Source organism: Aphis gossypii, chromosome 1 (genome assembly GCF_020184175.1).
Source record: "Aphis gossypii isolate Hap1 chromosome 1, ASM2018417v2, whole genome shotgun sequence".
Lineage (NCBI taxonomy): Eukaryota > Metazoa > Arthropoda > Insecta > Hemiptera > Aphididae > Aphis > Aphis gossypii.
In genome coordinates this window covers 64124878-64139279 of record NC_065530.1, presented here as the reverse complement: position 1 = coordinate 64139279, position 14402 = coordinate 64124878, and the positions used below count along the sequence as shown (strand labels likewise).

At 27.2% G+C, this 14402-nt stretch overlaps 1 protein-coding gene across 1 annotated transcript; it reads left to right on the top strand.

Moving 5' to 3' along the window:
- Window positions 1-621: 621 nt before the first annotated feature.
- Window positions 622-14055, top strand: LOC114121695 (uncharacterized). The gene is made up of 8 exons (XM_050198551.1): window positions 622-2238; window positions 2360-2584; window positions 2645-2896; window positions 2988-3148; window positions 9091-10021; window positions 10108-10338; window positions 12424-12675; window positions 13234-14055. Exons 1-8 carry the CDS (start codon window positions 1344-1346, stop codon window positions 13401-13403), a joined length of 3117 nt encoding a protein of 1038 aa, XP_050054508.1. The 5' UTR covers window positions 622-1343; the 3' UTR covers window positions 13404-14055.
- The last annotated feature ends 347 nt before the right edge of the window (window positions 14056-14402 follow it).

Genomic DNA, 14402 nt, shown 5'->3' with positions numbered 1-14402 from the left:
TTATTTAATAATCTATAGTATTTAAAGTAGTATTTTTTAATATATAGTTTTATTTAGTTAAATAAAAATAATTTTATAATAAATAATAGAATAATAATATAATATAATAATTTTAATATTTTAATTTTTGTATTAAAACAATACTTATTTATCAATGTTTACAGTAAAATATACATTTTTAATATCATTTTTTAACATTTTATGCATTTTATATTTTGTGCATTTTTTATACATTTTTAGATCATCAAGTTCCGGGCCCTATACTAATGAATATAATTGGCAACTTCTTGTGATCAAACCTTATACATCATGTTTTTCTATATAATATATTTAACATCAACTAGGTAGGTAAGAGTCTAAACAAACAAAAATTATTTATTTATGTAGACTGAGCAGAAGTTATAGATTAATCATATAAATACCATTTTTATATAATTAAGATTTAAATTTAAGTTGACTGTTATGGTAGGTAATGACTATTTACGTCAAATAGTTTATCTTTCATTACATAATTAAAAATGTATGATATTTTAATTATTATTTTATTTATTACTCATTTAATGAATTTTAAATAATGACTTATTAATACTTGTATTATATAATTAAGAGTATTTAACTTAGCTATATGGATTATGCGTACACACTCATTGCGTTATATGATATGACATACGGCTGCAAAAAAATCGTTGAAGTCATTTAAGTATCTAGATAACTGGTAAAGAGGTCCACAACATAATATTTAACGAATTCACACTAAAAATCGTTTGTAATAATTATCAAAACCTACATATTTTCATCTATCCCGAAAATCGTTCTCAATATTACACACTTTTAACACCACGGCGTTGAAAGCTGTAAAGCTGCTTGAAAAATACTTTTTTTTTAGGTCAATTATGTCATATTATCGTAACCACGTATCTGACCTCTATTTTGTTTAATAATTTTAAAAGACCCATCGTAACATAAAATATATGAACGATTATGTAGGAGACCATTACTCCCCAATGACTACATAACACTGTTACACCCGTCTAATCTATACGACAGTTGATAAAAACATAATATGTTATATAGATCAGTAATCACTAATATATTTATAGCGCAGCATTTCAGTATATTTGCGTAATATAAAATCGATAATTGTTCATATAATTTTAGAAGTATCGTATTCCCTCCACAAATAGATTATATCATCTCGAAATCCAATTTAAGAATAATAAAAAAAAAAACAATATAAATTACGTTTTCTTAGATGTAAATTCATAGTAGTAATTCATTATTCATCCGTACTCCGTAAGCGTTCCCTGCGACAATTCACAGTTACGTTACATTATTTCGTAACAATGATTTCGTACCTGATCAATTTGATGTTTGATAACATCCTTTTGAGTTTAATTATTGTTTGTACTTTCCTTTATTATTATACGACGTCGACGTACGACACATGGAGAAAATTAAATGTGCCGTACGCAAAACCAGTGCCTATTTTCGGGAATATATTCAAAATGTTCACGGGCTTAGAGCATCAAGTGGACGCATTCGGACGAATTTATCAACAATTTCCCAATGAAAAATTTTGCGGATTTTATCAAATGAGTACGCCGTTTTTAATGATTCGTGATCCAGAGTTGATCAATACGATGATCATCAAAGACTTCTCGTATTTCACCGACCACGGTATTGACATGAACCCTTCGGTAAACGTAATGGCGAGAAGCTTGTTTTTTGCGACCGGACAAAAATGGAAAATAATGAGACAAAAACTAAGTCCAGGATTCACGTCTGGTAAGCTGAAGGGTACGCATGAACAAATCCGAGAGTGCAGCGATCAGTTGACAAACTGTATTCATGATAAATCCAAGGAAACCGACGGAATTGAAGTATATGAACTCGTCGGAAATTTAGCCACTGACGTAATTGGAACATGTGCATTTGGTATGAAATTGGATACAATTAATAACGACAACTCAAGTTTTAGACAGAATGTAAAAAAAGTGTTCAAACCTAGTGGTAAAGTAATTTTTCTTCAAATACTTGGAGTTCTATTTCCGAAAATCATTAAGATCTTAAAACTTCAAACTTCTCCAGTGGACGTAAATGCCATTAATTTTTTCCATTCAGTATTTAGAGAAGTCATCGAGTATAGGACCAAAAATGATGTGGTTAGAAACGACCTAACACAAACATTAATGAAAGCAAGACAGGATTTGGTTATAAGCAGTGATTATAAAGGAGAAGGTAAGACCCACAGTTTTTGAAAAGTCAATGATAATTTATATTTAATATAATATTATTATTTATTAGGCACTCATATGTTTGTATTCAGATTATTTATTATAGATTTTATGTTTATTTATAGAAAAGTATTGTGAATTAGATATAATTGCAAATGCAATGTTGTTGTTTACGGCTGGTTCTGAAACTGTAACTGCCACAGCATCTTTTTGTTTTTATGAGTTGGCATTGCACAAAGATATCCAAGACAGATTACGTGCCGAGATAATTTCGTCGAAAATAAAGTATGGTGGACAGCTTAACAATGAATTTTTAGAAGATCTTCATTACGCCGATATGGTTTTAGATGGTAATTAATATTTTTATAAATTCTTATGGTTAGATTAAATTTGGCACTGTATTATTTTAGAAACTCATCGTAAGTACACTATTATTACGGCCCTACTGAGAGGAGCTACACAAGATTATGACGTACCCGGAGAATCATTAACAATTGAAAAAGGACAAAAAATTTTAATACCAATTTATAGTATACATCATGATCCAAAGTATTATCCGAATCCAGATACTTTCGATCCGGAAAGATTTACTGCGGAAGAAAAATCTAAACGACCGAACGGAACATTTTTACCGTTTGGAGATGGACCTCGTCATTGCATAGGTATATTGATATTCCGAATATAAGTAAAATATACATTACTTTACTTGCATTAAATCATTATTCATTATGAAATATGGAATATCATTTACAGGAAAACGTTTTGCTGAATTGGAATTAAAAATTATTTTAACAAAAATACTATCGAAATTTGAAATTTCACCTTGTGAAAAAACGGAAGTACCGTTGCAAATGAAAAAAGAACGTGGGATAACTTCACCGAAAAATGGAATTTGGTTAAATTTTAAGCCAATTGTGGATTAATATACTTATTAATTATACACAAGTATATAAATAATTGACTTAAAATAATTTTAAAAAGTAATTAAAATATATATATTGTTGTTGATATATCTTCATAATATTTTATTACTTTAACTAAGTATTAAATTAACTACCTATTTGTTCAATATTTAAAAATAGTTTAATTGCACATTTTCAATTATATTATATAGATCGAATAAATAATATTAGTTATGAGTCATTTGTCATTACAAAAAGTGCATTTGTTATAGTACGAACATAAGTAAATTAAAATTGTTTTTATTAAAATTCATTATTATAATATTACGTGCGTTATGCATGCCCGAATACTTAATACATGTACCTAACTATTAACCATAATCTATTATAGTCTATAAGTACCGTAATATAATATAATATAGTATATACATTATAAAATAAACTAAATACATATGTACATTTTATAGAACTACTTATATACTCGTATGTTCGTATACAGATTACATTTAGTAAAAATGATGATATAATATTATGTTGCATCGTTTAACCAAATGTTTACGCTTCGCATGGAGAGGAACTACCCATCAACATAATATCTAGGTAGTTCATCAACGATTCCGATGTGGCGCTGTACTCATTTTTTAAATTATGCTTACAGGTTAGAATTTATATAAAATATTATTTTTATTTTTGTAAATTAAAAATTTCTATTGATTTCAAATAGGAGTATATTTTTATTCACTCCAACCACCCCTCCCATCAATCAGTGCTTTTATTACTCACAAGAATAATTAAACAACAATCAATTTAAAAATAAATCAAAAATGTAGTTTTTAGACATTTTAATTGAGTCTACCATGTTGGAAAGCATTAATTTTATTTTGTTATTACTTATTAGTAGGGCTCGAATAATTTCCTTACGTCATTTTTGAATTGTTCAATTAATAAAGAAACAATTTTATCAAATTGCAAAATGAACATTAAAATGCAAACAGACGTTTCTTTATAAAACATAAACTTTAATTTTGTTTAAGCTTCGTTTAAAAATAATTTTTTTGGATTCGATCGGAGTGATTGTGACGATTATAGTAGTTTTACAATAATTATGTGTTTTTATTTTTATCTAACGTCACTTTAGGAACAATAAAACAATTTTTGAATCTTAAGACTTGATAATGAATTTTCAAAGCAATTTAAGTTCAGTTAACACTTTAGAGTTTAGATGATCAAAAGAAAACATTTTTCAGTTTTTTAAACAATATATTGGGAAAAACAATAATACAAATAGGTAATAAATAAGGTTCGGATTTTAAAGTATAATAAGCAACTAAAAAATCACACGACTGTTTTAAGAAATCAAAAAAGAAGAATATTTATTTTTAAAAAAAGCAATAAAAAACATGACCCAAAAATTAACATGAACTAGTGATAAAAATTAATAAAAAAAAATTTAAAAATTAATTTAAATTAAAAAAATAAATTAACTACCATGTATTTTCCTAGATTTTCAGTAGTGAAACTAAATTTATTGTCCGACCAAATATTTTTATGCATACAAAACTAAAACATCCGCACTGAAGTGATCGGTGCATAGTTCATACAATAGGTTTCAAATTACAAGTTATATCACTAAATCTTAAACTTTGAAAATACGCTGACCGTATAGGTACTGCAGTCTATATGTAGATCGATAATCTATACGTTTAACTTAATAAATAAGTCGATAACGAAAACAATAATAATCTAATACGTGCATTCTGGGGTTTTACATTTCTTATTGCGTAATTATTAATTTTTTTATTACAATAGCATAATAAACATAAAAAATTCACGGTTAGAATAATTGAAAAAAAATCGATAAAAAAGCAAAAATAAATTGGTTTATTTGGAATCAGAATGACGTGAAACGAATTTTTGTGTAAAAATTAGATTTCTATATCTCATATATAAAAAAAAGCATAGGTATGCATTAAAATCCAAGCACTAATTAAAAATAGTGATTTATTTTTTATTAGAAACATCGAGTTGAATTAATGTCAACTATAATGAAGTCGCATATTATATTAAATATTTATACTTATAGAGTGACTCTACTTCGCTTGTGGGCTGCGAGCAGCATGCTATCGGGCCGTGAACCATATAATATTAATTATTAAATATTATATTTAAAATAATCTAATATATAAATGTGAAAATGAAAACCTTTGAGTGATATGTTCTCAGAAACTACTGAACCGATCGTTTTGATTTTTTTTTTAAATTGAAGAGCTCATTGCGGAGAAGGTTTATGGCATTTGATCGATTCTCTAACATTAAAAAACAAAAGAGTTATCAATTATCATAAATGAGATGACTTATTACGTAGGCTATTATTATTATTATGTTATTTTCGGTAACCATAGTAACAATTTTTTATTATTATTATTTATTTTCCCCATTTTTGTAACATTTTTCACTGATGATTCGCTCCTATTGGTAGCAGGAGAAGATGATTATGTAAATGTAATGATATGTAATGTAATGACGTCACTTTCTAGCAAGAAAATAAACTATATTAAGGTTGCTATTAGTTATGATTGAATATAATAGTTGTAAACTTATTGATATATTTTGTCAAAACCATAACAACAAAAATAAGAATTAGCGAAATAAGTCAATGTCCACAGTAAATCTCAAAATCACAGCAATAGACTAACATAACAATATGAAAACCACGAGATGGAACATTATTGTATTTTTCCATTATAGTAAAAAAAAATTTATTTAACTTTGAAACTTAAGGATTAGATATTATAAAATTACATATACATCTCACGGGGTCTGCAATCCACCACGGGTGGATTCCTACATGATAATATACTGCTCACATAATCATAAGAGTCTCACGGGTGTAGCCAAACAGAATGACTATACTATTATTACTTGACTAACTCATTGACTGATAAACGTATAGAGTCTGAACAATGATAGATCGTAGCTTGCAATTTACACGGTACATTCGTAAAATCGTACCACAAATTTAGTGTGCAATAAAAAAGCATTTTTAAGTGGTGCTTGAACGAGTTTATTGAAAATCAAAATGGTCAATGAAAATGTCTTAGTGAATCATTTTATAGAATTGGCATTTTTAACGGGCAACGAAGTGCATGGGGTCAGCTAGTATTGTTATATATTTCAATTGGCGGTATCGAACGGTTGAATGTAGTTTTATCTCATATGCTATAAGTGGTGTGCTATAAGTGGGCCTTAAAGATTTTTTACAAAATTTGTGGTCCGCACAACTAAATGGTTGGGATAATATAGAGTCAATAGACTATAGTTATTAAATATTTAAATGCTATTATTACAATACTATTTCATTTCCATATAATTTTACTAGCTGTTACTGACTTTAAACTCATAACTTGAGGGTTGCCAAAAAAACGTTCTAAACGGTTTTTTAAAAATATTTTTAACGTGTTTTAAACATAATGTTTAAAAAATTTTTTTTAATGTCTTATTCGTTTACTTGTTTTAAATTATAAACAACTTTTTCTTAATAATTTTCTTTTTAATTCAAGGCAAGTATATTTAATTTTAATAAAATATTTAAAACAAATAGACTTGTTTAAAACACTTTGCAACCCTGAACTCTGATTATAAGTCAATATCATCTTACAGTAAATCAGAATAAATAAGTTTGTGACATATCGTATGATAAATATGTTTGTATATTTTAAAACCTACGTCATATAAGTCGTACATAATTTAGATACATAATACTATATAAATCAGCGGTTCTCAACCTTTTTGTACTCGCGTACCACCTACACAGTTTGAAAATTTTTACGTACCACCTGACCATATTTTTGCTTTTTTTTTTTTTGGTTATTAATAATGTATACGTATATGTTTTTTATAAAGGGAGATTTTCTTCGCGTACCACCTATGAGCTTGCCACGTACCACAGGTTGAGAACCGCTGCTATAAATAGTAGGACAGGTGTTTTTAACCAATGCTAGAATGCCATCTAGTCGTAATTCGAATTTGTAGATCAATTCAATTTGTAAACCTATTACCTATTGTAGCATAAGCGGATATCATTTGAAAATGTTGGGGGGGGCTACAATTATTTACATAATTTACAAAATTATTTAATGCAGACAAGTCAATTAACATACCAATAATTATATAATAACAGTAAAGAATATTTTATTTTAAAACCAACTATAGCATTCTGGAGGAATCATATCACCAATGAGCAGTGCGAATTGCTATGTATGTGTTCTGTATTATTTATATATGGAGTGATTTCACGGGTGTCTTACATTAGGGCTCAAAAATAAAACAATTAACTATTCCTACTATCTCAATTGCCGAAAATTATAAATACTAAATACCTAGAATAGAATATAGCAATTCGCATTATCCGATAACTACTATGCGATCGACCGATAATAATAATAATTTTTATTCGCGATCGATCTATATTTCTAGAAAAATCGACCACTGCCTTATAGGTGTATAATATAATATATAAAATAATATAAGTAAAATGTTCTCAACATAAAATGTATGATATATTATAGGTATTTGAAAAAAAATGTTTCTTAAAATTTTTTCACTGAACTGTACAGTATTTTTATAATTTTGCAAACATTTTTGGGGGAGCTAAGCCTCCCCAAGCCCCCCCCCCAATATCCACTAATGTATTTTAGAGTGTATATTAATCCCTTATGCTAGGTACATAATTAAGATAATATTATTTTGTACGAGTATTAAACACTATTGCAAAAATATATATTAAATTAAATTGTAGGACGAAAATACACTGTGCGTGTGCACTTGAGTATTATTTTATCGCGGAGCTACAATGGACATCAGCTAAGTCGTACCTATAATATCGCATGACTATATATTAAAGTTATAAGTGAATATTTAAATATTGTGTAATTAGTAATTGTTTCTATATGTGCATACGTTTAGGTATACATGCACATCTATATTATACATATCAATTATCAGTATCTTAATGGTTATATTGAGAGGTACTGATAACACAAATAAGCATTTTTTGAGTGAGTGATTGTTAAAATGTAAAAACATGCCAAATTACACCATTATCGAATAGGTACTATAATGTACTATTGTCTATTGTCTATTTTTATGACTAATAATTACTCGTGTCTTTAGATTATAAGCATTATTTTTAATTAGAATTTTGACTTATTACGTAATTTATCTTAATTTAATCAGTTTTAACACACCATATTCTTATTTCATAAATTATTTCCTGATTTTTGTCGATCAACAAAATTGTTAGATTATAAAAGCATGGAATTGCCACGTTTGAAAAAAAAAACGAATGAAAATAGTACGTCATGCACTGTTATGAAACTCAAACAAAAATCTTTGGATGTCTTTTGTCAATAGCCACATTATTATTATAATATTTTATCGTTAACTAATTGAAGCCAAGGCACACTTAGGCTCAAAGTGGCCGGAAATTCAAACATGTTTGAACGGTTGAAATCGAATTTCGGGTCGGGCGATCGGTTGGGTTTAATAGTACTGCAAGCGCACTCAAAGTCGGAATTTTGTTTTTGTTTGGTTCTGTCAGTCCGGCCGGTTCGAGTCTAGTGTAGTATGCGTGGCTTTACTCCCTCATTTAACTCCCTCGCAGTCACCATTATTTATCAAATATAATAATTTACAATGACATGATAAACTATTAATTATATGGACTGGGAGGCCTCTAACCTCCCTGATAAGGCTGCCCTTCAGCCCAATTTCATCACAACATAGTTTATTATGATGTGATATTTGTAAAATGATAGTATAAAGTCCTTTGATAAAAAATAAAATCTATCGATTTATTTAATAGATAAAACAAATAGTGAAAGAGGTATAGGTATTTTACGCTGTCTTCACATACGTAGAAAATTCAATATAAATAATTCATTCAGACAAGTCAGTACTCAGTACTCACTAGTCATTCAATAAAAATGATTTCGTACTTGATAAATTGTTTGTTCGATCCCATTATCTTATGTCTCATTATTATTAATTGTACTTTTCTCTACTATTATTTAACATCCACTTATGATAAATGGTCAAAATTAAATGTTCTCCATGTAGAACCGATCCCTTTGTTCGGGAATGTGTTCAAAATGATGGTTGGCTTAGAACGGCAAGTACAATTGTTCGATCGAATTTATCATCGATTTCCTGAAGCAAAAATTTGTGGTTTTTATCAAATGAGAATTCCGTATTTGATGATTCGAGATCCAGTATTAATCAACACGATTTTGATCAAAGACTTCTCACATTTCGTTGACCACGGTATAGACATTGACGAGTCGGTTAACATAATGGGGAGAAGCTTGTTTCTTACGAACGGACAAAAATGGAAAATAATGAGACAAAAACTAAGTCCGGGATTCACGTCGGTTAAACTCAGAGGAACACACGAACAGATTCAAAAGTGTACTGATCAATTGTTGAATTATATTGACGAAAATTCCAAACAGAAAACTGACGGCACAGAAGTAAATAAAATCATCAAAAATTTAACCATTGACGTCATTGGAACGTGTGCTTTTGGTATGAAATTGGACACCATTAATAGTGAAAATAATGTCAACTTCAAAAAATATGTAAATAAACTAATAAAACCCAACGGCAAACTACTTTTCTTTCAATATTTACTTGGAACGCTGTTTCCAAAAGTTATTAAGTTGTTAAAAATTCAAACAATTGACGTTGATGCTACTAATTTTTTTCGTTCTGTGTTTAGAGAAGTCATTGATTATAGGACTGAACATAATGTGGATAGAAACGATATCGCTCAAACGCTAATGAAAGCTAGAAATGATTTGGTACTAAACAACGAATCGACAGGCGGCGGTAAGACTAATTTTTGATGATGTGACAACAACCAATTGTTATGGAATTTAGATATTTCAAACTATAAACTTAATTTTTAATTATAGAAAACTATTGTGAATTGGATATCATTGCAAACGCAATGTTATTTTTTGCCGCTGGTACAGAAACTGTAGCCGCTACAGCATCGTATTGCCTTTACGAGTTAGCAATAAACACAGATATTCAAGACAGACTACGAGCAGAAATTACTTCGTCGAAAATAAAACATGGTGCACAGATTAACATTAACAATGAATTTTTAGAGGATCTTCACTATGCCGAAATGGTTATAAATGGTAATGTATACATCCACATTTTATTGATTATCTTGCAGAGATATTTTGCGGTAAGCATTGTAGATTGTTAGATTCTTACATAAATAAACAATGCTAATATTAATATTTTATGGTTCAGCAGCATAATAAACTTTGATTAATAAACTGAATCATAAAATTATTTTATTTTCAAATTGTAATCATATACCGCGTGTCCACGTAACAGAGTACACTACGTCACTTTGTACCCTGTAAATATTTTTCAATTCTGTACACGGTAAATTAAACTAGACTAATATGAATCATAAATTTCTATGAATTTCAAATTTTTTAACTCATTTATCTTGCAACGTGAGCAATACTTTTTAATTTTTTTTTTTAATGGAAGTTCTTATTTTGAATAGGTATATCATTTTAGAATTAATCAAAATTTTCAAGTAATTTACCTTGTATTCTAAACCCAAAATGGCGAAATAAAAACTAGGTATAATTTTATAAAAAAATGTATTAAATTAAATTAAATTTTTTAATTGTACGAATTTTTTCATTCAAAACACCATATAGATATATGAATATATTATGATATCTATACATTATGCATTTATTACTAATAAAGTAATAAATTATTCACTATTTATATATTATTGCATTTTTGTGTTTGAAAAAAAAAATACGAACAATTAAAATAAAAATTTAATTTATTATACATATTTTTTAAATTATACAAATATTGCTAATGTGTCGCTGTAAATTGCGTCCTGCAGGGTATAATATTATATACATACGTAAATTGCGGCCTACAGGGTATATTTTTATATATTTGCCTACCTTAATATTTGTTATTGGTATGTAAATTACGTCTAACTGTCTAAGAGTTACGAAATCAATATTTTCTATCTCATTTTTCAGACTTATGACTGACAATATAATTGTATTAATATTGCAGGTATATATATATGGTTAGTTTTGCTGTTTTCTTTATAATTTAAAAATACATTATTAAATATTAGTTAAAATATCTGTAAAAATGTATAGGTATAGTGAAAATAATGTGCCTAGTATTAAAAATTCGAATTAAGATGTTGACAAAAATGTATAAGACAATTCCCACACATACCTAGTCTAACCGAATAATTGTTTTGCTTTTTTCGTTCCCTGACTTCTCAATGTGTTATACGTAATCACACGTTGGTTAAATATAACCATCTGACCGGAAATCAGAATATTATAAACTTTGACCTTTTTAGTGTAACGCAAATACGCAATTTACCGACTCCGTACTATATACTGTATTGTGCCTATTCTATTTTAAGTTTTTCAAGTATTACTTTATCGGCTACCGACAAATAGATCAAATGTAAAAATATTTCATCCCCCTAAAAAAAAAAAAAAACATGAGAAAGTATTACATCCATTGGTTATTGATAAATAATAAGTATAGGTTCAATTCTAATCAAAATGCATGTATGCATATTAAATATTACTATTGTAGTATCATATAATATTAGAATGGATGAAATTCGACCATTAAACAGTTTTAAATTTCAATTGTAAAGTCAACACAAAACAATTAGTATTAGATTTACTGTCACTATTTAATTTTGGTATCGGCATTTATACTTCTTTTATTTTATTCGTACATGAAAGTTTTATACAATACAAAAAAAAATAAGTAGGTATTTAGTACCTATTTTAAATTTTGAGTCTATAATATAAGCGATAAACATACACGAATATTATCTTTTGATACATTCTAATAATAAACTATAATTAATTACTATTTTAAATATATTTATATAATACATAATATTACATATTTATTTATAAATTTGTTAGGTCACTACTTTTATATTTCGTATTACTGCACTACTTCGCTCGGTAAAATTGTTTTAAATTTAATTTTATTGAAAAGATAGTGTATTACCATTTTCGTATTTTACCTGTCATTATATAAATTGTTTTTATACTTATATCCACTCTAAAATAGCTTTACAGTAATATTATATTAAAATTATAGTAATAGTAATAGTAATAATAGTAGTAAGTAGTAATTATACCCTATTATAAATTACTTGCATTATAAATAAATTGTAATATTTTTTTCAGAGACTCTTCGGAAGTATACCTTATTTGCGACCTTAATGAGAAAATCTACTCAGAATTATGACGTACCCGGAGAATCATTAACTATTGAAAAGGGACAAAAAATTACAATACCACTATATAGTATACATCATGATCCAAAGTATTATCCAAATCCCGACACTTTCGATCCGGAAAGATTTACTGAAGAAGAAAAATCTAAACGACCTAATGGTACCTTTTTACCGTTTGGCGATGGCCCTCGTCATTGCATAGGTAAACATAAATATATTATTATTAACTATAAATATTCAAAATATACGAATAATAACTATATATTCGGGATAGTCTGTATTGATCATTTACTAATATAATTAGGGCGCAATTTTAATGTAATAAAAAAGTCAAAATATGCATCAAAGAATGTGAAATATTTAAAAAAAAAAACAAATTTACAAAAAAAATTAGTATTTTATATGAATTTAATTTATTTGAATCGATTTAATTCATCTAATTATCTTCATTGTTGTCTTTTTCGAAAAAATTGGATTTAACATACATTTTGGTGATTTTGGTGATACAAATTGTAATCTCATGCTAACAGCTTTATCAGTTATCTCCTATTTATTATAACTCCGTATATGGCGTATATCAATAGAAGCTGATAGATCAACATTTCCAAAGTTCAAACGTGTTTATTTCAAATCAGAATTAAGAAATTTAAATAAATTTTTTTATTTACATAAAATTCTGCGCCCATTTAACAATATATATACCAGATACCTATATACTTTATATTAATATAATAATTTGATTTGAATTTAATTATTACAGGAAAACGTTTAGCTGAATTAGAACTAAAATTGATCATATCAAAAATATTATCGAATTTTGAAATTTTACCTTGTGAAAAAACTGAAATTCCTCTTACATTTAAAACAGAACGTGGAATGATTACTTCAAAAAATGGTGTTTGGTTAAGTTTTAAAACGATTAAAAATTAATTAAAAGGTTAAAAGAAACTAATTTTTGATTCATTTAGTAATGAATAATTCTTAAATGTAAGTATAATATTATTTTGATTTAGGTATATTTTTAAGCACATACCTGGCTACCAATACCTACGGTAAACAGTTCTTTATGGATTTTAAAAACGAAAAGAATTATACTTTCTAGTTCCTACATTTAAACATTTTCAATATTTCTTAGTTCAAGATATTTTAACCGTAATTATTTGTTTGAGTTGTGAGATTGTCCAAAATATTTTTAGAGGTTAGTTATTTTCGACAAATGTATGTCTAGTGTTTAACAATATTATATCTTTTCATATCACATTATTATTGACTAAACATTTTTTAATTTGTATTTACTGAATTCAACAATTTCAAAAATATCATTTTTGGATAGCTTAATTTATGCAGTTTGAACTTTTAAATAATGTAATTATATAAGCGCTTATTATACTATTATTATGACTATAAAATACAAAAATGTAGATTTGCTACAAAAGACAAATCCCTCACGAGTTTTTGATAAATATATGAACTATGTAATACTACGAGTAGGTATATGATTGATTGTAATTTGTGACTTTTAAGTTGTGAAGTGGACTATTTACTGTAAATTTTAATATAAATAAAAATTAATGATTACAAATATTGTTATTGTATGGGCATCGCGAAAATAACGTTAAAGTGATAGCATTAATAATGTGGTTATTAAAAAACACTCAATTATGGTTCTTTATATTATGTACAATAAATAATAGCATTATAGCTACCTACGTATACATATACTTCTATGTTCACTCAAAACTTGTTATTATATTTTTTTGCGAATGATATCTTACACAGTTACACATCGTAATTACCTAATTATAATATAGGTACGCATACACAACATTACAAATTATTAAGCCTAATTATATGATTAATTGATATGACGGACTAAGATAGAGAGGATTGGAAACGGGTAAATTTGTAATGGTTCAAAGTATACCTCTG